Source organism: Rhododendron vialii, chromosome 3a, assembly GCF_030253575.1.
Source record: "Rhododendron vialii isolate Sample 1 chromosome 3a, ASM3025357v1".
NCBI lineage: Eukaryota > Viridiplantae > Streptophyta > Magnoliopsida > Ericales > Ericaceae > Rhododendron > Rhododendron vialii.
In genome coordinates, this window is record NC_080559.1 from 24,685,724 (window position 1) to 24,711,026 (window position 25,303).

General features: G+C 41.1%; 2 protein-coding genes across 3 annotated transcripts; one reads left to right on the plus strand and one right to left on the minus strand.

The window, feature by feature from the left end:
• Positions 1 to 913: 913 nt before the first annotated feature.
• Positions 914 to 7,662, plus strand: LOC131320631 (tRNA (guanine(26)-N(2))-dimethyltransferase). Of its 2 annotated transcripts, none has more exons than XM_058351381.1 (7): positions 914 to 1,325; positions 2,249 to 2,515; positions 3,416 to 3,616; positions 3,717 to 3,819; positions 4,567 to 4,767; positions 4,883 to 4,945; positions 6,189 to 7,662. In XM_058351381.1, the coding sequence occupies exons 1-7, from the start codon at positions 970 to 972 to the stop codon at positions 6,294 to 6,296; spliced, it is 1,299 nt and encodes a 432-aa protein (XP_058207364.1). In that variant the 5' UTR covers positions 914 to 969; the 3' UTR covers positions 6,297 to 7,662. The 2 variants fall into 2 exon arrangements, with proteins under 2 accessions (XP_058207364.1, XP_058207365.1); XM_058351382.1 differs by having other exon boundaries at positions 915 to 1,325; positions 3,720 to 3,819.
• Positions 7,370 to 11,361, minus strand: LOC131320632 (superoxide dismutase [Mn], mitochondrial-like). Its single transcript, XM_058351384.1, has 6 exons — positions 10,919 to 11,361; positions 9,008 to 9,054; positions 8,790 to 8,915; positions 8,611 to 8,667; positions 8,036 to 8,113; positions 7,370 to 7,659 (listed from the first exon to the last, which is right to left on the minus strand). The coding sequence occupies exons 1-6, from the start codon at positions 11,205 to 11,207 to the stop codon at positions 7,567 to 7,569; spliced, it is 690 nt and encodes a 229-aa protein (XP_058207367.1). The 5' UTR covers positions 11,208 to 11,361; the 3' UTR covers positions 7,370 to 7,566.
• Positions 11,362 to 25,303: the final 13,942 nt, after the last annotated feature.

Below are 25,303 nucleotides of genomic sequence, written 5' to 3' on the forward strand. Positions count from 1 at the left end.
CTGTTAGAGGAACTTAGCCTACCATATATATATATTTTTATAATTTTCTAAGTTTAAAAATAATAAATTTACTGAAACCTAAAAATATATAATATAAATATTGTTTGTATAACAATTAAATCAAATCGATAACAAACAATCCAAAAATAGCTAATACGGAGATGAAATATACCGGATTTGACCAATTGAGAAAACCTTATAGTAGTAATTTTCAACTTGATTTTGACCGATTGAGAGTATAAAATCTTAGGCTATGTTTGTTTTGAGACTTGAGTAAGTTTTTTGAAATAATAAATGAAGAGAGGTGAATAAAAAAAATAAGAATAATAATTAAAATTTTTTTATTAAAAATCGTATAGGAAAAACGTTGAGACTTGAGACCCAAACGAATTAGAAAGTGAGTGGACAGCCTATAAGGTGCCTGGAAATAACAACCTCTTGATTAGACTACCAGGAAGTCTCTTCACATAGATTTTCCCTGCAAAGATCACGCACAGATCTGTATGTGAGGCTCACTCTGGGTTTCACACAAATAATCCGAACCGTTCATTAAATCTAAAATATTTTTTCAAGGGCCACCTCAAAAAACAGCTCAATTTGTTACCTATAAGTGCTCTATTCAATCATCTAACTTTTCATTATTTTGAAATTTGAATGAAAAGTTAGATGATTTAATCGAGCACCTATAAGTATCGAATTTAGCTGATTTTTCATGGAAGCTCTTGAAAAAATATTTTATATTTAATAAACAGCTCGAATTTAAATAATTATTGATAATGTCATACACACAGATTATATGTTATTTTTCATATTATAAAATTAAAAATAGTGATGAGGAATCGAAAATAAAAACACTTTTTATGATAAAAAAAAATTTTTGCGCTCAAAACACATTGCTTAACTACAGGAAAATAGTCAAACCCACAAACTGCACACCCGCGTAAATTCCACCATCCAATCATTCCCGCCATGACATTTCTCTCTCCTAAAACCCTACCCCCTTCCCCGTTCCCTCTCCTCCCTCACAAAAACCCTAACCCCAAACCACCCTACTTCCACCCTCACTCCCTTCCAACCGACACCCTCTGCAAATCCGAATACCGCACCGAAAGAGGCCTCGAATTCGACACTGGCGAGTCCTTCTTCCGCCAGGAGAGCGCCACCGGCCGCGACCTCGGCGTGCTCGCCGCATCCCTCCACCGCAAATCCAACGGCGGTCTCCGAGTCCTCGACGCCATGTGCGGGTGCGGTATCCGGTCGCTGCGGTACTTGGTGGAGGCGGAGGCGGACTTCGTGCTCGCAAACGACGCGAATGAGGAATGCAGGCAAGGACAAGATGATTATAGTGAATAATAATTTTGATGGTAATTGGTGTTGGGCACTTCATTTTTTGATAAACACATTCCAATGTTTATATTTTAGTCTTCAAAATACACATGTCAAGAACACTAAAAGAAAAATATTGGAATGTGGTTATCTAGTTGAGTGTCTAAATCATTCTCATAATTTTATCTCAAAAACTTAACAATTATATTGGTTTTAAAAAAACAATTATACATGTTCGCCCGTCCAATTTGAACAATTCAACTCCTGCTCAACCATGAGTTTCTAGGAAATAATGGTATTTTTAGAAGTACTTTGAAGGAGGGCAAGAGGGTAATTTCACGTATCAACTCACTATGGCAATTGCTGACTAGAGAGAGGCATAATAGACCTTTTAAACACACACACAATACCCAAACTCCCGATGTGGGAGCTAGCCCAACTGACGCAGGCACAAGAGCCTTGCCATTAAAGAGTGGCACCACGACAGAGGGCCCAAGGGGCCTGCACCAGAGGTCAAGCACCCAAACCACAACGGGTGGGCGAGACTTGGTTGCTTTGAAGGAGGACAAGAGGGTAATTCCACATACCAACTCACCTAGGCAATTGCTGACTAGGGAGAGGCGTAATGAACCCTTTAAACACACACACACACAATACTCAAACTCCCGATGTAGCGTATAAAGCAATAGATTTAGGAATTGATATTCGCGCTTCACTTTTTACTGATGACGCTCCACTTTGTTTATGAAGTTACTAACTTCACGTTAAAATTAGAGTGCCATCAGTAAAAAGTGGAGCGCGAAAATCAGTTTTCTAAATTTAATAGTATATATGCAACTTATATTAATAATATTTATGTAGCCTTTTATTGGTTACAATTTTACCCAACCTTCAAATCATGCGTCCGTCTCGCTGGTTACAGGAGGGTAATTTTGTCGAACATGTGGCGGGTGCCGAGGAGGGGTGGGTCCGGGGAGGAGGAGAAGAGGTGGGCGGTGACGCATTTTGACGCGGATAGGGTGATGACGGAGTATTATCTACAGAGGGAGTATTTTGACCTGATTGATGTTGATTCGTTTGGGAGTGATTCGAGTTACTTCAGGCCTGCTATCAATGCTTTAAAATGGGGTGGGTTGCTTTATTTTACTTCCACTGATGGGTACACTTCCGGCGGTAACCGGCCTTATCAGTGAGTTTTCACTTCCCATGTCTTGATCTCAGTTGGGGAATACGTGGAGGGATAAGTTCCTCTCCATACCCCTCCATACTCTCATTTTGTGGATCCATGCCGGTTCTACAATTATGATCTGAACCATTCATTTTGCAAAACACGCAAAAAAGTATGTTCATGAAAAACCAGTTCGATCGGATATCTATAAATACACTGATTAGTTAGCATTTTGTTCAGTAAATTGTAAGGTGTAAGTTTATAACCTATTTGCCATTCATTTAACAGTATAAAATGTAACTTGTTCACTTCTATCAATATTTGATGAAATTGGTTTTTTTGCAAACATGATGTTCGTGTTCTGTGAGATGAATGGTTTGGATAATGATTGTGGGCCCTGAATAAGCTCTTAAAAGAAGAGTATGCAGGGATATGGAGGGATGGGCTATCGAGAGGAGTTGATCCTGTGAGGGAAAGGCTAAATTTCTGGGGGGTTTTTTCTTTTTCAGAGAGAAAAAAATCAGTGTTGCTGCTACTAGTAGTACATTAGTATAAGGCTGAGGTGTTTGGGAGTTGCTTTTTTGGTTTTAGTCGTACTTGGAAAAGCTTAAAAGCTACTATTCTTGGGTTTTCTCCTTTTGTTTTAGTAAGTTCCTTATTGTGTTTTTGTAATTTTATCAAAAGTTTTCCGATTTTTCTTGAGAAAATAAAAGAATTATTGAGCTCAAAAAAATTTATGAAAACAAATAGAAAGTCAAACAGGTCAACCAAAAAACCCAGCTGAAAGGCTAGCAGAAACACAGCCTTGCAAGTTACAACCATTTTTCAGAATATTCATGATTGAGTGGACCAATTTGGTAGTTTTTCTATGTGTGTACATTGGCTGATGGAACAGTAATGGCTGTGTTTCTCTTTCTCTAGTTCTGTAGCTTCATATGGAGCGTATGTTTGCCGTGTTCCATATTCGAATGAGGTTGGTCTGCGAAAGGTTATAGGTGGAGCAGTGCGAGAAGCTTCTGTTTTGGGTTATCATGTTACACCACTTTTCTCGTACTATTCGTTTCATGGACCTGTTTTTAGGGTCATGCTTCGCTTAAGCCGTGGAATGCTTCCTGACAAAAGGTGATATATGATTTTCTTTCTGAGAAAATCGTAGGAATATAATTTGATGCTAAATCTGTATGAATTTACTCATGTTTTTGGGAATTGTATTGCTTCATAGCAGGCATTATGGTTTCATTGGCTACTGCAAGAGATGTGGGCATTCTCAAGCATTTTCATGGGATGAACTTGGTGGCATTGATTGCCCCTGCAACAAATCAAATGTGTGGCTTCACCCATCCATGTTTGTTTTCCTTTTTGAAATTAAACGAGAGCATTACAAGTAATGTATTTTATTTTTAACTGCTTAATATCTTGTCGAAGAGATTCACATGTCATGATGGCGCTTTGGTTTTTCCTGTTTATTTATTAATTTTTTCATGCGTCTTATGGTACCCTATATTCCATAGTTACTCTTATGAACCTTTCTCTAGTCATCTTTATCTTGTGGTGGGTATATCGAAGAAAGAGGAAAGGGGAGTTGATGACAATATTGTAATCATCTTGAGATCGTTTAAATGCTAAAGAAGATACTGTAATCATCTTGAGATTGTCTAAATGCTAAAGAGGATAATGTAATCATATTGAGATTGTTTAAATACAAATCCATAATTATGCCTGATTGGTATCTAACAATCTCAAGGTTATTACAAACCGCTTAGTATTTAGATCTCAAGATGATTTCAGAACTGCAATTAATGCCTGATTGGTATTTGAACAATCATAAGGTGATTACAGCACCGCTTAGTATTTAGAAAATCTCAAGATGATTCAAGTAGCCTCTTTAGCATTCAAACTATCTCAAGGTGATGACACTATTCTCTTTTAACTCCCCTTCTCCTTTCGTCTTTCTTCAAAGTACAAGATAAAGCAAATACGATGTCTGATTCTACCATGCACTGAGATGTCAGGTGGACTATAGGTATCTTGCTTACACCATTGACTCCTAAATTCTGATATCTTTTCTTCAGGTTTCTGGTTCACTTGTTGTCCTAGGGCCGCTTTGGACAGGACCTCTTCACACTACTACCTACATAACAGAAATGCTAAATTTGGCTGAACAATGGGGATGGACAAATAGTGGCATGGGTTTGGACCTGGAAAAGCTATTAAGGCAGATGATTGATGAAAGTCACCCTGGGTTACCACCTGGATACATCATTATGGACGAGGTTTGTTTTTTTAAAACTTCAGAATTTCATGTTTTGGAGTCATGGATACTGCAACTGATGAATACCGCGGTTTGTCGTTTTATTATTGATTTCTTCTTTGTTGATTACGTTTCAGGTATCAAAACGTGCCAAAGTTAATTCTCCTCGCATCAAGACCATGATGAGCAGCATACACCAGGTATATTCTTGCTAGAGTTATTGTAATTTTTTTGGCGCGTGGCATATTTTCAACTCTGAACAAGTGAAAACACAAGGCATTCAGTGTTTGGTAATTCTTGCACTAATGAATCCTGCGATGCGTAGAAGAAAGAGTCGATAGATCTAGTGTCGACCCTATTGCCACACAAGTTTGTTTAGGTCCTGAGCATGATATAGTCAATCAGTCCATTTAGGGATTGTACTATGCTCTGCACCTGGTAAACATTTGTCCATCTCCCTCTTATCTACTTTTCAATGTATTTTTTTACTGAATTTTTTGAACATAATCGTCCCTCAAACAGAGATAATACACAAATAACCACTTCTACACTGAGAAAACAAATGTCATTTCCATATCTCTAATGAACCCAAACATTGGGGGAAGAGATGGGAAAAGAGAATGACGTGAACATAGCTAAGTTGTGTTTACTTACGTTAATGGGTATGTGATTTTCTTTTCCTTTGTGGATCCAAAAGCCACACAAACATAACCATATCCATCATGTTGAAGAAGGAATCAAGTTTGTTCCGTTTAAATGTAATGTATAGTGGTAAAAAGCATGATAATTGTTCAACGTCGTTTGTTTTGATTTAGCAGCTATTACCAAAGCTCTATGGAACTTGACTAAATCAGGGTTATTCAGAGCTTACCATATATAATTGCTTTTGTACTTAGATAATAATCAATCAATAATCACATAAATGTGTGATCAAACAGAAAATATAATTAGAGTATGCTATCCACATAGATCTTTATACACATATCTTGCCCAGATTTTTTTGTGGAGCCCATTTATGGTTCCACAAAGATGATCTGAACCGCTTATTTTTTAAAAATGATTTTCTAAGGGTTCCCGTCAATAATCAGTCCAATTTGATATTGGTAAGTGTTTTTTTAAATTTCATAGGGCGAAATTATGTGGTTCACCCTACGAATTTTGAAAAAGCACTTGCCGATATTGGATTTAGCTAATTTCTTACTGTAACCCTTAGAAAATCAATTTTTTTAAAGGAGCGGTTTGGATCTTTGTGCCCAAAATGGGCGGCACATAAAATTCTGTGCAAGATGTGTATTAAGATCTGTGTGGATACTGGATAGCAGGACTCTATACGTGCATAGGATTATAATCTAGATCGGATGCCAAATAAGGTTGCCCGCGGAGATGCTTCAGAACATCTTAATTAGTGTTTGTGACAATTTTGATTTGGTGAAATTGTTGCAGGAAGGATATGTTGCCTGTAGGTCACACATTGCCTCCAATGCCCTGAAGACAAACTGCCCAATGGCAGAATGTGTGAGGATCGCCAAGGAACTCAACAGTGCTGAATGATCCGTTTGCGAAATCATTCTTTCACCTGAAACAAGATGTGAATGTATGGAGCGAAGTTGGTGCTGATGCCCGTTAACAAATCACCAAGTAGCAGGGACGGAAAAACGTGAAACTTTAACCAGGTAGAACTCATAGAAGGCCATTCTGTACTTTGGAAGAAGAAAGTGCAGTAATGAAGAGTATCAGGATATCCTAAGATGGAAGCTATCTGTGTTCACGTTATTCAACTCCGCTTCAGTTTGGCAGGTAGTTTCAGTAGGTAAAGGCTTGCAGCCCACAAAGCTGTGAGGACCCACTGCCTTTTTTTGTTGACAGAAAAGGGGGGCGGGGGAAACTTAGCTAGAAGGCCTCAGCTGCCCAAATTCCAAATTCCGACAATTCAAGAATGGCAGCGATGGTGTCTGTGATTCTATGTGATAGTAGTTATGGGCATGAAAAAAAATTGGAGATTCTGCCCACTTGTAAAAACAATTCAAGCAAGGGTTGTTAAAACCACAAATTCTTACGATTACAAGTCAGGTCATGAGCAATTATCCTTGTTTGATTGTCAATAAAAAATTACTCCTATCTTCGTAGTTGGTTTGCAGTTAAACTCAATGTTAATGGGGAACAACAAACGCATGCCCTTTCTTGTCAAAAACCACAATTCAGAATGACAGCAGTTTGCAATATTCGAATTCAGGAAGAACAATGAACAAACTTTACTGCCCTTCTAGCTTCAGTGTGGATGCCAGTGGCAGAGTCGTGGAAAACTCAAGCCCGAAATCCGTAAAATCCCAAAAATATTTATCTTTTCAAAGGAAAGCACCCTTCCACAGCTCAAGAAGCAATTGGCAACAACCTTTTGAAAAACCATTCCATTCCCTTGAAGACTGGTATTACACGAACAAGCCCAACACATCAATTACTATCACATCATCTCAAAGTATCGAACAAGCATTGCAAGAGCTATATTGACACATTAACCTGGAGATTTGATCTTTGCATAGACGTTGGCATGACATGTAATTCTCTATGCAATGCATACCAGATACCAGTTATGCAATTAGATGATGACGTATAACACAAGCACAGGAAGGAAATTTAGTGTGATGCCATTGGATAAGTACTGGACAACAAAGCTCAGAAAATGTTCACAGTTCCAAACATGGAATAACACTATAGGAAGGCGATGCTCCTCAACTAGGTAACACCATTTTATTCCTCTTCAAATGCAACAGAAGCATTAGCACCATCTCAGCAAGCCGGTTCTTGAGAATGCAAACATCCTTCAAGGGCATTCTTTCGCATAAACTTCACTGGCATATTTCCAGTCAATGACTTTCCATATATTCTTCAGGTAATCGGGTCTAACATTCTTGTACTGCATTAAAAAAGGTAAAAACAGTACTAAGTGCGTCCAGAAGAGCAGCAAATAGTGGTAATTCCACGGAATGAACAGGAAGAAGTGAGCTACTTTTCTTAAACCCACCAACTTGCAACCTAGACATTAAAAGAGTGCCTCAATTCATGTCCATAACTAATGACCTCCCACCATACTTGCAAGCTTTTTTTTTTTGAACGGCAAAAACCATACTTGCAAGTTACAACAGTTAAATGGTAAGAAATTTATACCTCATTGTTCATTGATGCTCAAGTTTGAACATAAACTTCTCATACAACCCCTTTGATGTATGGCATTGTAGAGGGCACCATAGAGAAAATAACACAATGAAAGAACCAAAGAACAAACAATTTACCTGTAAGTAATATGCATGCTCCCAAACATCTATACCAATCAGAGGAACCAAACTTGGTCCCTTGGTAACCAGTGGGTCCTGAACAGATAGTTGAAAAGTTTGAGATTGTCAATCACACGTTAAACAGAGAACACAAAGACAAGTCAATAATTTTGAGAAATGCAACAGTCAATGAAACAGAAGATAAACTAGTAAATATCACAAGAGAAAGGAATACAACACTTACACGTAACACACAAATAAATAACAAGATAATTAATGTAAGTCTCAAAGAGAACTTGTACTAGCTGGACATTTATCAGAATGGCCCTAGAAACAAAATCACATAAGAAAAAAGAAAACAAATTCATATGCAACAATTTCCGGGTTCGTATCAACATTCGTCATTTAAGATGTGAGAAACCATCTAAAGTTGAGAACACCGCCAACTTGCACCCTGGCCGTTGAAATAACTTGGGGTGTTCATGGAGAAAAAGCGAAAAAATGGCTACAAAATCTCAACACCCACAAAATCCTAAGCAATCCTTGTGATCATGATTTACTAATTTGCATTATGAACATTTGCATTGCCTTGCCTGGTTTGCAGTCGTCTCTATCACAAGTTTTTTAAACTCTTTGTCCACACCTAGCCACTGCCAAAGATACATGAATGTGAGAACAGAGAATATAGAGGAACAAAGTGAATTGTCTCAAAGACATCCAGTCGATACAACAACGAATAAAAATATATCGATTAAACAACTTAAGCACTCACCACCCATCCAGAGCCTTGTAAAGCAGCACCTTCAGCGCTCATCTTCTGTATCAATGATTCTAGAGAACCAAAATTTGTGTCAATGGCCCAACCCAGAGAACCCTTTGGAGGCTCGCCACCTCCTTCCTGAAATAAGATTTTGCCATTTGTTCAGCACTTATCAAAAAAAATTATAACAAAAGGAAAGAGTACGAAAATGGCTCAGCGTATAATCTTACATGAACTGGGGCAAGGTTCTTCCAGAATACAGAGTGATTGATATGACCTGTTTGGGAAGATTACCGTGTTCATATAAAATAGATTCAAGGACAATAGCTAAACAGGAATAATGAAGAGGTTACCATGAAGAAAAACAAGGGTGTTCAATATACTTTTTTGTTATTCCTTTATGACAACGTCGGCAAGTGTTGATGCTAAATGTTAATCATGCATCACTCTTGATAACTATAGCAACTCATTAGATGAGTGAGTAAATCAGGAAGCAACAGAGCAAATAAGGTGACACATAAAAATCCAGCATACAAACATCTAAACCACAGGTTCTGCTGGGAATATAAAAAATTTACTGCCCATTCTTTCAGTACATGCCATCATGGCACCTAGAAGAAATTCTTCTAAGGTCCGATTGCTTTTAGCTTATTCACCATTTCACAAGTATCAGATCTTCATGCGAATCATTGTAATACAGACGTGGAACAACTATTCCAGCTTGTCCTTCGTAGTACCTTCGAAGATCTACATCTATCTGTCCAATTTGAAATGAAAGGGTAGAAAGGGACTCTTCACCAAAACATCCCAAAGTCAATACAAAATGTGCAAGTGCTACAACCAAGCCACTCAAAATCGTTTTACCCCATTTTAATATAGGATTTTGAAAGTAAGAATCTGCAGATCTTTGAGGTGGATCAGACCAAACATAGCAATGCTATCTCACATCATCAGCACTGATGGAAATTCAGCTTTGAAATACCAAATCAACATTTCAGACTCCTATCATTACTTGTTGTGACAGTAGCCAATTCTAAACAGCTGCATTTACGATGACAAGATTTTTCATTTGGAGAATACGTGAAAAGAAAGTTCAACTTCCTTTATCACATCCAAAATGAACCAATAAAATAGTGTAAAGTTTGTAGAACCAAAAAAAAAAAATGTTCTAAACCAATACCTACTAATTTTCTTCTCATGTTAAAAAACCAACCAAACAAAATAAAGGTATCGACCTCCTTTTATTTCTATCCATTTCCCTTTACTTCCCTCAACAAATATGCTAACCAAACAAAGCGTCTGAGTCAATCACCAAGCAAGTTTCAACCAAAGCAATCACTCCCTCCGTCCCATTTTGTTTGCTTCATACAAAATGCCGTTGCCATTTTGACCTCGAAAAAAAGCACTTTCGAGAATAATTTTTGGAACTTTTTGCACTGCTCAAAAGTAACTCATTGACTCTGAGATCTTTCCAATGTGCAAAAAGTTCAAAAATTTATTTTGAGAAGTAAATTAATTCTTGTTCAAAATAACAGTCTCCCGTAGAATGTAAACAAAATAGGACACTAGGAATTGGCCCATGCACAACTCCTAAAATTCTCGTTTATTGGACTAATTCTCAGGTTAATTACAAAAAATGCTATGGAATTGGCCCCTCCAAGTCCATTGAGTGAAAAAAAGTTTCTTAAAATTCCTATGCATGGGATAAAAATTCCTAAAATTTCAAGTTATCAATCATTTATTAGGGTGCGTGCATAAAATTAAACAGTGTCTACACGCATACACAAAGTATCGGCTTCTCGCAGGTAGCAATATATGCATACGAAATTATACCTTTTATTATCAATATGAAAATACACGTGAATTGGGCCCTGCTAGACAAAAAAAAAAAAAAACTGCGTCCGCCACGGCTAGGAGTAACAAACAACTAATCAACAAAAAAAAAAAGGGGACCAACGAACAAACAAAAGTTTCACCAACAAAATGTCTCAAAGCAAAGACCATACTACTTAACTTTCTTCAGTACAGAGAAGCAAATCAGATCAATTACAGAATCTGCTAGTCGAAATCAACACAGTCAAACATATAAACAAGTGAGAGAGAGAGAGAGAGAGAGAGAGAGAGAGAGAGAGAGAGAGGACCTCCGCCGTTGAACTTGATCGCGGCCTGCAGCTTGACGACGGTGGAGGCGCAGCCCTTGGCCATGGCGGCGTCGAGTTGCTCGAGGGACTTGTTGTAGTTAGTGACGTAGGTCTGGTGGTGCTTCTGGTGATGAATCTGCATGATCTCACCGCTGATGGCCGGCTCCAGAGCCCCGTAGTCGTAGGGCAGATCGGGGAGGGAGAAGGTCTGCAGTCCACGAGTGCTCTGGAACCCTAGCCCTAGTCCGCTTCGTAGGGCTCTTCTGGTCGCGAGAGTTCGAAGCGCCATTGGTGGAATTCTGTGTGCTGTCTCAGTGACCAGCGAAGGATGAGAGAGAGAGATAGTGTGTGAGGGCTAATCGGGTTTTGAAATGTAAAGCGCAGTGGAATCAACACTTACCCGGATCCATTTACGGGTGAGATCCGGGGGTGGATAGAGAGTGAACCCGAATGGCATTGGAACGGCAACAATGGGAAATGGAGGATTTTTTGGGGGTAAATTTTACTTACCTCCCTGAGGTTTCTTTTACTTACCTCCCCAGTTAGAATTGTTAGCTAACAGACGTTAATGGAGCGAGTGAATGTACAATTTTACCCTTTTATTGACCTCCCTCTACTGCCGTTTCTAACAATTTGCAAGTACTTCCTCTAGGTCTCTCTTTTTGCTTTGTAATTTAAGCTACATAATTTAATTAAGTTATTCGAGTTAATGCAATAATTATCTAGTTTAGAATTTAATAAATGAAAGTTTACTTCATCTTATCTCTAATTTCCTGTGAAAACAAACTTAAAAATTATATATATTTTTGCCTATTTTTTCAAAGATATAAATTTCTAGTTTCATTGAAGTTGTAAAAATTTAATTCCGGCAAAATTCTATAAAGGTATTTGTTACCGATTGGGAGCCCATTACCTTTTTTTTTCAATTATGATTTTGTTGCTTTATAAATTAAATTGAATTTTATTAAAGCATCCTATCATAAAATATCATTATCGGAAAAAATATATGGGTAAATTATGTAGCCGTAAGGTCTTTTTCTGAAAAGTAGGAGAGTACATGTGTACTGCTAATTTAAACCGGCCTTGATTATCAACTATATTCTTTATACTGTACCATAGAATTTTTTCATACCATGAAACTTTTAATCTTTTAATCAAAAATTTGTTTTATAAGATCCAAAAGTTCGGAAAAAATTGATTGGAGTAAAAAGACATATTTTGGCTAAAACTCTTACACAGTTTCTTAGCCAATCCATCTTTTTTCTCCAATCGAATTTTTTCCAGACTTTTGGATGACACATAACCTTAATTTAAAGCCATGTATTTTAGAAATTTTTGTTATTGTAAAGACCCAGTATTTTTAATAAAAAATAATTATTATCAAAACAAAAAATATTATTTTTCCTCGTTAGTTCATTTTATGCGAAAAATTATTTATGTCGTCACACCAATTTTATTCCGTAATTGATCGTGTGTGCGCGTACCCGACGAGTGATTTTATTAGTGTGTTGTCCCGGACCAAACCCAACCTTTCCCCATTTCTTTCTATTTCGACAGATGGTGTAGGGGGATGAAAACAATTGACGCTTCGGATCAACTGGATTGCAACGGCTTATTCGTGCCTCTTCACCGGAACCCTAGCTCGACGTCTGAACCCTAATCTGCAAAATAGACAGGGGGTGAGTGCACCTTTGCCTCTCGTGGCAAAGGCCCTCCGATGCCTTTGTTAGTATCACGTACTAGCAGTTAAACCCTAATTATCAGTAGGAAAGCAATAATAATGCAACGTATTGCGTACCTTTTACCTCTAGGTTTTCCTCATATTTATAGATTTATGGATGCTTGCTGTCCAAGCATCCTTATTGCCATAGGATTCCTAACTCGTATAGGAAACCCAGGATATCAAGGAGTCTCGTTTCCTTTATCAGTTTATGGAAAAGAGTCCTTTTAGGATTCTTTTCCTTTAAGAGCCGAACATCCCATACTCGTTGGGTATCTTTCTCAGATCCTATATTCTTGGGATCTTTATCCCTATATGAGACATGACTATTCTGGAATCTTCCAGAGTATTCTCTCTGCTCCTACTCTCGATTGGAGTTCCATCTTTGTTCGGCCGTCTCATAGATGAACAGACGGCTTGGACCAGTTAACTCACATGTAACTGGTCCTTGAGCCCGTACAACCTCCCTGGACTATTGACTTCTCATGTCACTGGTCCATATTGCCGAACACTTGTTTAGCATGATGACTGTCCTGTCTATATTCAAACTATGGTCCCACGTACCATTTATTCAGATATCGATTGCATTGCTTTCAACCCGTGATTACTCGTATCACATGCTAGGTTCTTTACATCATCTGTTCGGCTGTATCATAACCGAACAGTCTATTTATAGCCATGACTTCTCATATCACTGGTCCATATCGCTGTTCACCGAACTGCCCGGCGATAAGTCCAGTCGTATTTACCTCGTGTTCCCAAACATCACGTGTTTGGTAACTAAATGTATCTGCTCGGGAATACCTCCCTACAATTGCTCCCCAGCTTCATGTATTTACCACTGTTCGGGGGTAATATATGACGCTTAGAAACAGAATTCTATCTAGACCAAACTCTTTTGATCCCGTGCAGTCATGATTTCAATACTTCATTGATGCCTTTTGGCGCCTATGTCATTATACCATTTCGGGGTAAATGACTCCACGTGGCACGTTTTCGTGTGCCTAGCATTAACTTCGAACTGACGTTCTATGAAACGGCGTCAGAACGGTTTCTGCTTTCCGTTACTTTTTCCTGTAACGGTGTGAGAGGAGACGTTTCGTCTCCGTCTCTCACCCCTTAACCCCTGAAAGAGCTCTCTTTGGGTTTTTACCAAAGATTTACACGCACTCCTTCTCTTTCTAGAAATCAGGCGAAAGCATCCCGCTATCCGCCATTGCCGCCACCTGCAAATTCAATTGCATTCAAGGGAATCGTCACATTTATTCTTGTAAGATTCTCGTTCTTACTCCATTTCGTCTTCTTAGGCTTCCCTCTGAGATCTCACTCTCAGATTCGTGGGTCGTTTTTCTAGGGTTTCAATTACACCCTTTTTCAGTCTTTCTTCTTTCCTGGGTATACCCATGGCTGACGATGGTGAGAATCCTTTGAGACCCAGTAAATTTAGGAAATTATGTGAGACCCCTACTGCCATGGCGGCATTTAGGAGGGAATATAACGTTCCAGAGAACGTTGGTCTCGAACTCGCCCCCCTGGGCGCAGATAGAGACGGAGGTTCCTGGGATCGAATGTGTATCCCCATTGTTGCCATCGTCGAAGGTGGAGTTCGATTTCCTCTTCACCCACTACTCCGTCAGATCCTAAACTGGTATCGTCTCACCCCCATGCAAGTATCAACAAACGTCTTTAGGTTGATAATGGGTGTAATAGCTTTGAATAGGATTCTGGGGACCCAGTTAGGAATTTGGGATATTCAGTGGTGGTACAGTATTGTACTAAACCCTGACTATAATACCTACTATTTCAAAGTTAGAAGGGCAGAAAAGCGCTTCGTGCTCAATCTGCCAGATTCTGCTCGTGACCACGAGATCGACTTCCTCTATGTGACTGGAGCATTCGAGCCCTTAGGGGAAGATGGCCAGGTGATAGGGCTCCATTGCCCCCACATATGGGGTTATCCACGTATGCTCTTGCTTTTTATCTTTTGCAATTTCTTCATTTACTGCTTTCTCGTAGCTTTCTCATGAACTAAATTGGTTTTTCAATTTGAAACTTGCAGCTGAAAACGTTAACAAACGTCCTAGACGTGAGCCGAGCTACATCCGAGCAGGGGACATTAACAGGATACTAAAGTATACAGGAGAACTAGGAACCCGAACAGCTGGTCGGGGTCGAGACGCTGATATACTGCTGGGATACGATCCTTCGTACAGAGGGGTCATTGATAGAAGACTTGCTCATCCTAGTACCAGTGCTGCATCCACCTCAACTGCCCCTCAAGAACGTATCTCAAGACTTCAAACTGGGGTTACTGTTGCTGGCCTACCTGGTGAAGTTCCCATTTCAGAAGGCGTGCCACTTCCTCGTTTGAGACTCAGAAGATCTTCTCGTGGATCAGTCTCTAATCAACAACAATCCGAGGAACTGATTGCATATCGTGATACCAGCCAGTCTTCTTCTTCTGGTTATTCTCGATCCCCTTGTAACCCAGGTACAATGACCCGTCAACCTCTTAATCTCAGCTCCTTACTTACTGTGCCCGCACGAGGACGAGGTGCTACCAACAGGGTAGCATCATCTGGCGCTCCGCCCCCACAACCTCGTCGCAATAGGGGGGGATCAGCAAGATCATCATCTTCTCCTCGGGGGGAGGAAGGTTCCCTTGATGCTGCTAACGCACATCGGGACAAACGGCCGAGGTCTGATGACCCAGCTGATTCTGTCCCACAGGCTGATACAGAAACCCATCTCCCTGTGTCACCAACTGCTCAAGTACTCCCCCAGACATGGACTCCTTCTTTTACTAGGGGAGACCGTCTTATCCATGTTGGGGATAGTGCTAGTTCATCTGAGACTGCTCTAGCCTTGGCCCAAGGTTTGATGCTCCCTGTTGATTCGCAAAAGGAGTCTCTGTCGTCTCCTGATCGGCTGGTGTCTACTGGTCTTGTTAATGGAATTAAGGTAATGTGACTCAATCTTTTCATATAAGTCTTCATGTATATTTCGTATACCATATATCATATACTGCTACACTTGTCACTCACCACTCGCTGTTTTTGCCAGTTTATTCAAAAAATGGTAACCATGGGGCAAAAGTACCAAGAAGCTGAGGCCGAACAAATCAGGTTGCTAAATGACAACACTCGACTTCTTCGGACAGTTGCTCGGCTTGAAAGAGAAAGAGACAAAGCCAAGGCAGATTTTAATGGTGCTAAAGGCAAGCTGCAAGTTGCCGAAGAGAGCCTAAATCAAGCTTTGTCTGAAATAGACAGCACCAAGAAGGCTTCATTTGAAGATGGCTACCAGAAGGGTTATGATGCCACAACCGCCAGTTACGTGGAACAGATGCCAGCTTTACAGGACCAGGTCTGGATTGCCAGCTGGGAAACCTGTCTTACAAAACTAGGGGTTGCTGAGGATTCACCCTTCTGGGTTGAGAACGAGCTGCCGAGCACCCGTGTTCAGAACATCGAGGATATTCCAGAGCCAACAGAACATCCAGAGGAAGACTTTGAACAGCAAATTGAAGAATTTGCTAATGCTGAGGAAGATATCCCCACGGATGTGGTCCCTACTGAAGCTCCTGCTCGGGATGTACCTGTTGAGCCCATTAACCTGGAAGAAAATGTAGTCGAAGATGGTGCCAATACTGACATCAACACTAACACTCCTGAGGTCCAGAATGTGGATTGATTTGGTAAGTATAAGAATTGTTTTGGTTGCTGGTCCTGCGTGACCATAAGCATACTTTGGCCCTGTGAGGCACCTGTTCAGTTTGAATACTTTGTTAACACAGGTATTTGGCCCTTCGTGGCATAACCTTATGTTTTGCTCGGCATCCTTTGTTGTTGCAGCTGCAATGTTTCAATCTAAGTATGTCGTATCATTTGTTTGCATAAGTATTTCGTACTTTTTAGCAAATCTTTCACGCCTGTCAAGTTTCACATACTTAAATTTGTTTAAGTGTCACGTACTTCAAAACATTTGTTTCCCAGTGTCTCGTACTGTTTTAAGTACTTTACAAGTGTATTCATACTTGTTAAGTATCACGTATTTAGAACATCACACAAGTGTCTCGTACTTGTGTTTCAGTTTCACGTACTGAACTAAATGTGGCTTACATTTAAGTCAAGCCAATATAGGTTCTCAAGTATCACGTACTTAAAACACCATATAAGTATCTCGTACTTTGAACGTCCATACAAGTGTTTCATACTTGTTAAGTATCACGTACTCACACAAAAACGCCTAAGTATCACGTACTTAGAACATCACACAAGTGTTTGTGTTTAAGTTTCACGTACTTAAAGGTTTAAAAATCTTACAAGTGTTTCATACTTGTAAAATCTCTTGTAAAATCTTACAAGTTTACAAGTGTTTCATACTTGTACTTCAGTTTCACGTACTGAACTGTATAACTGTAGACCCTGCTCCCCAATACGAATGAGGGAAACTAAACTCGCAGTTCGTATTAAAAACAAATACCACAACAGTTATACTAAGAAGCGATTGTATTCATAATCTGCAAAACTCAAGAGGGCGTTACTCGTACCCTTTGCAAAAACAATCAAAACTAGAACAAAGAAATTATATTCGTAATTCCCACACAATCACGTAGTGTAAATCCAAAACAGGATTTAATACTTCTAAACAAAGAACTTTCGTAAATTATGAACATTCCAAGGCCTTGGAATTGGATCACCATCCAAATCTGCCAATCGATAGGCTCCTATGCCTATAATCTCAGTTACTCTATATGGGCCCTCCCAGTTGGCCCCCAGCTTGCCTTCATTGGCAACCTTGGTGTTGCCGAGTACTTTTCGTAGCACAAGGTCCCCAACACCAAATTCTCTAGGATGAACATGTTTGTTGTAGCTTTTCATCAGCTGTTCTTGGTATGAAGCAAGATGTACCAAGGCCTTTTCTCTCTTCTCCTCGGCAAAATCAAGCTCGATTTCAAGGGCCCTGTCATTGCCTCCACTTTCAACCAAAGCTGTCCTGTTGGTCGGCAGACCCACTTCCAGAGGTATGACAGCCTCTGTTCCAAATGCCAACGAATAGGGGGTCTCTCCCGTAGACCTCCTAGGCGTTGTGCGGTGAGCCCACAAAACTAATGGTAACTCATCAGGCCATTTTCCCTTTGCTTTGTCTAGCCTCTTCTTTATCCCATTTAGGATAGTTTTATTAGACGCCTCTGCTTGCCCATTACTCTGAGGGTAGGCTGGGGTGGAATAAAAATTTCTTATTCCATATTGGGCACAAAAAGCCTTGAATTTCTTCTGGAATTGGGATCCATTGTCTGTAATCAATGAATAAGGGACCCCAAAACGAGTGATGATGTTTTTCCACACGAACCTTTCTATCATAGGCTCAGTGATTTTGGCCAGTGGTTCTGCCTCAATCCACTTTGTAAAATAGTCAGTTGCAACAAGCAGGAATTTTCGATTCCCAGTTGCTTTGTGCAATGGACCCACGATATCCATCCCCCATTGAGCAAAAGGCCAGGGACTTGTTAATGGCACCAGATCTTCGGCGGGTGTTCGAATCATTGGTGAGAACTTTTGACACTTCTCACAAATCTTTACATACACCTTTGCATCTTCTTGCATGTGTGGCCACCAGTAGCCTTGAGTAATTGCTCGGTGAGCAATGGATCTCCCTCCAGCATGGCTCCCACATGTTCCCTCGTGGATCTCATGAAGGAACTTCTGTACCATCTCAGGATGTACGCATAGCAAATAAGGACCTGTGAAGGATTTCCTGTACAACTTACCCTCTGGGGACATCCAAAACCTAGCAGATTTGACTCTTATCTTATGGGCCTCCTTCTTATCAGAAGGGAGTATCTCGTCTCGTAAGAACTCTATTATTGGGTCCATCCAACTTGGTCCTTGGTTCACGTCCAAGACCAAGTCTACACTCCTTCCAATGCTCGGCTCATTCAGATATTCAACTGCTACCTTCCTTTTGAACTCAGTAGGAACAGCCGCAGCCAACCATGCTAAGGAATCCGCATGAGCATTCTGTCCTGAACTTATTTGCTCAATATATACCCTCTCGAAGGTATCAAGCAGGTCCTTGGCTGCCTGCACGTAGGCCACCATCTTTTCATTTCGAGTCTCGTACTCGCCGGACAGTTGATTCACAACAAGCTGGGAATCACAATACACCCTTACCCGCTCTGCTTTAAGGTTTTTCGCACTTCTCAGTCCTGCCAAGAGTGCTTCATATTCAGCCACATTATTGGATGCACTAAATCCAAGCCGAACAGAGAGTTCAATCAGAATTCCTTGAGGAGGAAAAAGGACAATTCCAATTCCAGAACCAGTATTACATGCTGATCCATCAACGAATAGCTTCCATTCTTTAGGATCCTGTTCGGCAAAAGGTTGATCCTTCAAGGATGATGTGTTAGCCGCCTGCTCCTTTCTCGTAGGAGGCAAGGGAGCTACAGTGGGGGAAAACTCTGCCACAAAATCAGCCAACACTTGGCCTTTAATTGCTGTTCGTGGCTGATATTCGAGATCATACTGGCTCAGCTCCACAGACCATGTCGAGATCCTTCCCGAGAAATCTGCCTTTCGAAGCAGTGATTTTAATGGATACTCGGTATGAATCACAACCTTATGGCTTTGGAAGTAGTGTGGCAATTTCCTAGTTGCTGTCCTAAGTGCCAGGACAAGTTTTTCTAATGGCAGATATCTCGTCTCTGCATCCAATAATGTTTTGCTAACATAATAAATGGGGATTTGTTCGATCCCCAAATCCCTCAATAAGACTGCACTAACTGCGTGCTCGGAAACAGCCAAATACAGAATTAAGGACTCACCTGGCTGTGGAGTTGACAATAATGGGGGTTCGGCCAAGTACTTTTTCAGGTCTTGGAAGGCCTGCTCACATTCAGCTCCCCATTCAAATCCCTCCCTCTTTTTCAGTAACTGAAAAAAGGGTCTGCACTTGTCACTTGACCTGCTGATGAATCTGTTCAATGCTGCTGCCATTCCTGTCAGCCTCTGGACTTCCTTGGTAGTTTTGGGACTCTGTAATCTCTGCAAAGCATCAATTTGTTCGGGATTTGCCTCTATCCCCCTTATGGTTACCAAATGGCCCAAGAACTTTCCTGAACCAACTCCGAACGCACACTTCGAGGCGTTGAGTTTCAACTTGTATTTCCTCAAAATATCAAAGACTTCTCTTAAATCAGTGATATGCCCTCCTTTTTCTCGACTTTTCACCACCATATCGTCAATGTAAACTTCTAAAGTTTTCCCAATGAGATTTTTGAACATGATGGTTGCAAGTCTTTGGTATGTAGCCCCAGCATTCTTCAGTCCAAACGGCATGACACTGTAGCAGTATAATCCTCGAGGTGTGATGAAGGAAGTCTTCTCTTGATCAGGTTCAAACATAGCAATCTGATGATATCCTCGATATGCATCGAGAAAACTCATTCGCTCGTAACCAGAGGTTGCATCAACCAACTGGTCAATCCTGGGCAAAGGAAAACTATCCTTAGGACACGCTTTGTTTAGGTCTGTGAAGTCCACACAGACACGCCACTTTCCATTCTTCTTCTTTACTACAACAGTGTTGGATAACCACTCGGGGTAATAGACTTCTCGTATTGCTTTGGCTTCCAACAAACGATCTACCTCCTCAATCACTGCATCTACATGCTGCACGGCTGCCCTTCGTTTCTTCTGAATGATCGGCTTGTGCTGTGGGTCGATGTTTAGATGGTGACAGATCACATCTGCATCCACCCCAGGCATTTCCTCAGGCACCCATGCAAAAACATCAATATGCTCTTTCAAGAATTTTACCGATTCGGCCTTTTCATCTATTGGTAGTGATTCCCCAACCAAAAAATATCTTTCAGGATCAATCTCGTTGATCTGAATCTTCTCCAAGCCCTCTACCACTTTTTCAGCCGGGCTTCTTCCAACATCTTCGATGGTTGGTTGATCTGGTACTTCCAGTGTATGAATATGGTGGACTTTTGGGGCTGCTTTGATGATGGAAATTAAGCATTGTTGCGCCACCTTCTGGTCGCCTTTAAGAACTTCAATCCCATTTGATCCTGGGAATTTTACCATCTGGTGATAAGTCGAGGAGACTGCTCTCATCTTATGCAACCATGTCCTCCCTATAATCGCGTTATAGGAAGAAGGGACATCGACCACTAAAAAGTCCGTTCTTAGCACCACTGATCCGGCCCGAACAGGTAATGTCACTTTTCCAAGGGGCCAAACTGCTCCTGCACCGAACCCAATAAGAGGCGTTGTAGACTGTTCTAAGTCTGATTGTGCCAGCCCCATCTTCTTGAATGCATCGTAGTACAATACCTCTGTACAGCTCCCCGAGTCCACTAGAATTCTTTCGATGTCGTATTCCCCAACTCGTAGGGTTACGACCAATGCATCATTGTGGGGTATTTGGACCTCCCCCAAATCCTCATCACTGAATGCCATGCTCTCTTTGCATACATCAGTCTCTCGCCCCCTCTTGTTTCCCAACCGCATCACATGCTGATCATGCTTGACTTGCCTCTGAAATAGCCTAACCTCACTTCTCGTGTAAGGTGTGGCCAATCCATGTATCATATGGATGACGCCTTTAGGGTTTTGTTCGTAACCCAACTCCATGGCTTTCCCTTTCTCTTTAGGGTCCTCCTGGATAAATTCCTTAAGATAGCCCCGAGAGACTAAATCATCAAGGTGCCTTTTATATGTCTCACAATCTTCTGTCATATGGCCCCAATCCTTATGATAACTGCAGTGCTGATTCGTAGCACGTTTTGCATCTTTGTCTCCTCCTAGACTTGGAGGCCATTTGAAATATGGTTGATTCTTTATTCGATAAAGAATCCTGTAAATTGGCTCCTTCCAAACTGTAGTGATAGAAAAGAAGGATTTAGGGTCTGGAGCTTGCTTTTCTTTGTATGACTCCTTCTTATTCTGCCCGTATTCCTTTCTATCTCTGTAAGTCTTGGGTTCTGGCTTCTCCACCTTTTTAGCAGGTGCCTTTGGCTGTTCAGCAATTATTCTGCCGTCCTCACGGAGTATATCATCCTCCATTCTGGCATGTTGTTCTATCCGTTCCATCAATTTAGCCAGGGTGGCTACCGGATGTTTATTCAATGAACGGCGCAGCTCTCCCCGAACAGGTAAACCAGTTTTGAATGTTGCAATTGCGTACTCCTCACTACAACTTTCAATCTCGTTAAAAGTCTCCCAGTACTTCTTTGCATAATCCCTGATCTGTTCGTTCTCCTCCTGCTTCATGGTGGAAAGACTTTCAAAAGTCTTCGGGGCTTTTCTGCTTGTCAAGAACCGAGCAGTGAATTCCTCTGCCAACTGCCTCCATCCTCGTATGGATCGTGGGGCCAGTTTATGAAACCAGGACAAAGCCACTTTGCCAAGACTAGAGGGAAACATCTTGCACAAGATGGAATCATCCCCCTCATGCATAAACATGGCCTGTTGATAATGCTGTATGTGAGCCACGGGATCCGTATTTGTCTCGTAAAGTACGAACGCCCCGTGCTTCACTCTGCTCGGCAATCTCGCTTCTTGTAGCCTCCTTGTAAATGGGGAGGCCGCAATATTACTCAGGGCCTTGCGTGCTGCTTCTCGTGCAGTCATTGTCCCATCCTCTTTTTCCTTCAAACTGTGGGCTGAAGCTTCGGCCCAATCAGCATCAGGTCTCTCGTACCTGTCTCGATGATGCTTTCTCGTATCCTCTTCCTCGGGGGTAGAGCTTCGATCTCTGCTTCTCCTTTTTCGTGAAGAAGTCTTTTTCGCTGGTGTTCGGCTTCTACTTCTTCTTCCCCTTTTTCGTGGAGAAGCCTTATGACGCCCTATAACAGGACTTCTACTCCCCCTTCTGCGTGAATGAGTCTGTTCATGAATCACCAGGGCCCGTCCGTCCCTTTGGGAATTCCGTCGAGGGAGTCCAGAATCCTCGGGGTGCTCTCGTACCTTCTGCAACTCTCGTATCTCGTACTCTCGTTTTCTTATTAAACGAGCATATTCCTCAATTTCTCTTCTTTTTTTATCAAGGACGTCATCATCGTTGTGTATACTCTTTGAACGAGTATCTGACTCCTCTCGTCGATGAGACTTGCTCCTTCTTGTGGAACCAGTAGCAGTTTTGTCTCCTTTTTCTTTGGAGTTTTCTCTGTCATGTCTACCAGTGGGCTTTCTCGGAGCACCTGGTGGAGATTTATCTCTTCCTCCACCCAACTGGTCCTTTGGACTAAACGGTGTGACTGGATTTTCTTCCGTCATGATTACTTTCTTCAAAAAAATCTGTTCGTTTCCCACAGACGGCGCCAATTGTAGGGGGATGAAAACAATTGACGCTTCGGATCAACTGGATTGCAACGGCTTATTCGTGCCTCTTCACCGGAACCCTAGCTCGACGTCTGAACCCTAATCTGCAAAATAGACAGGGGGTGAGTGCACCTTTGCCTCTCGTGGCAAAGGCCCTCCGATGCCTTTGTTAGTATCACGTACTAGCAGTTAAACCCTAATTATCAGTAGGAAAGCAATAATAATGCAACGTATTGCGTACCTTTTACCTCTAGGTTTTCCTCATATTTATAGATTTATGGATGCTTGCTGTCCAAGCATCCTTATTGCCATAGGATTCCTAACTCGTATAGGAAACCCAGGATATCAAGGAGTCTCGTTTCCTTTATCAGTTTATGGAAAAGAGTCCTTTTAGGATTCTTTTCCTTTAAGAGCCGAACATCCCATACTCGTTGGGTATCTTTCTCAGATCCTATATTCTTGGGATCTTTATCCCTATATGAGACATGACTATTCTGGAATCTTCCAGAGTATTCTCTCTGCTCCTACTCTCGATTGGAGTTCCATCTTTGTTCGGCCGTCTCATAGACGAACAGACGGCTTGGACCAGTTAACTCACATGTAACTGGTCCTTGAGCCCGTACAACCTCCCTGGACTATTGACTTCTCATGTCACTGGTCCATATTGCCGAACACTTGTTTAGCATGATGACTGTCCTGTCTATATTCAAACTATGGTCCCACGTACCATTTATTCAGATATCGATTGCATTGCTTTCAACCCGTGATTACTCGTATCACATGCTAGGTTCTTTACATCATCTGTTCGGCTGTATCATAACCGAACAGTCTATTTATAGCCATGACTTCTCATATCACTGGTCCATATCGCTGTTCACCGAACTGCCCGGCGATAAGTCCAGTCGTATTTACCTCGTGTTCCCAAACATCACGTGTTTGGTAACTAAATGTATCTGCTCGGGAATACCTCCCTACAGATGGAGTGACATAATCCCATAAATTCCTCCTTCATTCACTCCCAAAGAGCCAACACTATATTGTCCATGGGTCATTACCCCATGCAAACCCACTCTTATATCCCATTCTCCTATTATCTTCTCTGTTTCCCAGCACAGTTCAGCAGAGAGAGAGAGAGAGAGGACAGCCGGCCTCTTCCCTCTGGACCACCGCCTCCTCCTCTCACCAGCCACCTCCCGCCATCACCCTTCACCTCAGTCGTGTACCTTGATCACCACCCCGAGCATCACCATCGCAGTCCTTCTTTCCACCACCCGAACACCATAACCACCTCCTTCATCACCACCGCAGCCTCCTCATCCATTGTCACCACCAACTCTTGCCATCACCACCAAGCTCTCACCATTCCACCACCCCTCCTCCTTCTATCACCATTACCACCGTAGCACCTCCACCCAAGGACGGAACCAGAATTTTATCCTAGCAGTGGTGAAATGTATACTAAAAAAATCTAGTGGTAGCGAGACTATATAAGTTAGACATAATTTTTTTTTACATATACTAATTGCATTTTCTAAAATTCTTGTCATGGTGGTCACTGCCACTAGACCCCCTGGTCCCATCCTTGCCTCCACCACCACCGTACATCATCATCTCCACCGCAACCGGAGCAGCCATCAACCGAAGCTCACCTCACCAGCCGAGTTCCGTCGCTGCTTCGAACCGCCACCGAACCTCTCCAAAAACCATTCACCAGACAAGAGGTAGTCCGAACTCACCTCCCTAAATATATATTATGTTCCGTATTGATTGTTTCGTGTTTCGGTATGAAAATAATCGAACCTCCACGTCGCTGGTTGAGCCCAGCCTAAATCCTCTGTTTTTCCGAAATGAAAACCGTTTGGTTTAACATTTTGAGAGTTATTTTAACTCTTGACACAGTTTTTAACAAATTTTTCTTTCTATCTCTCTCCACTTATTACCACTCCAACTCTCAAAAATAACTTTCTAAAATGTAAACCAAACAAAGCCACGTAGCTCTGGAAAATTGAAAACTTAGATGTAATAATTACAGTTTAACCCCTCAAGTTAGATTAGCTTATAAATCCAACCCTTGAGTATTAAAGCTAACATTGTAAGCCTCAAGTTAATTAGTTTTGGTTAAATCCTAGTTTTTATTGCGATCATGAATTATTGTAGTACCGACAATACCCCTCGACGATTAAGGGACAATTTAGACTTTAGTTTGAAAAAGAAAAGAGAAAAAAAAGGGAATCACTTAATTTGTTTTAATCGCATGAATTGATTTATCGCATGATTTATTATTATCGTGAATTTAATTGTTGTTAGCCTAATGCATGTTTCGAAAAATGT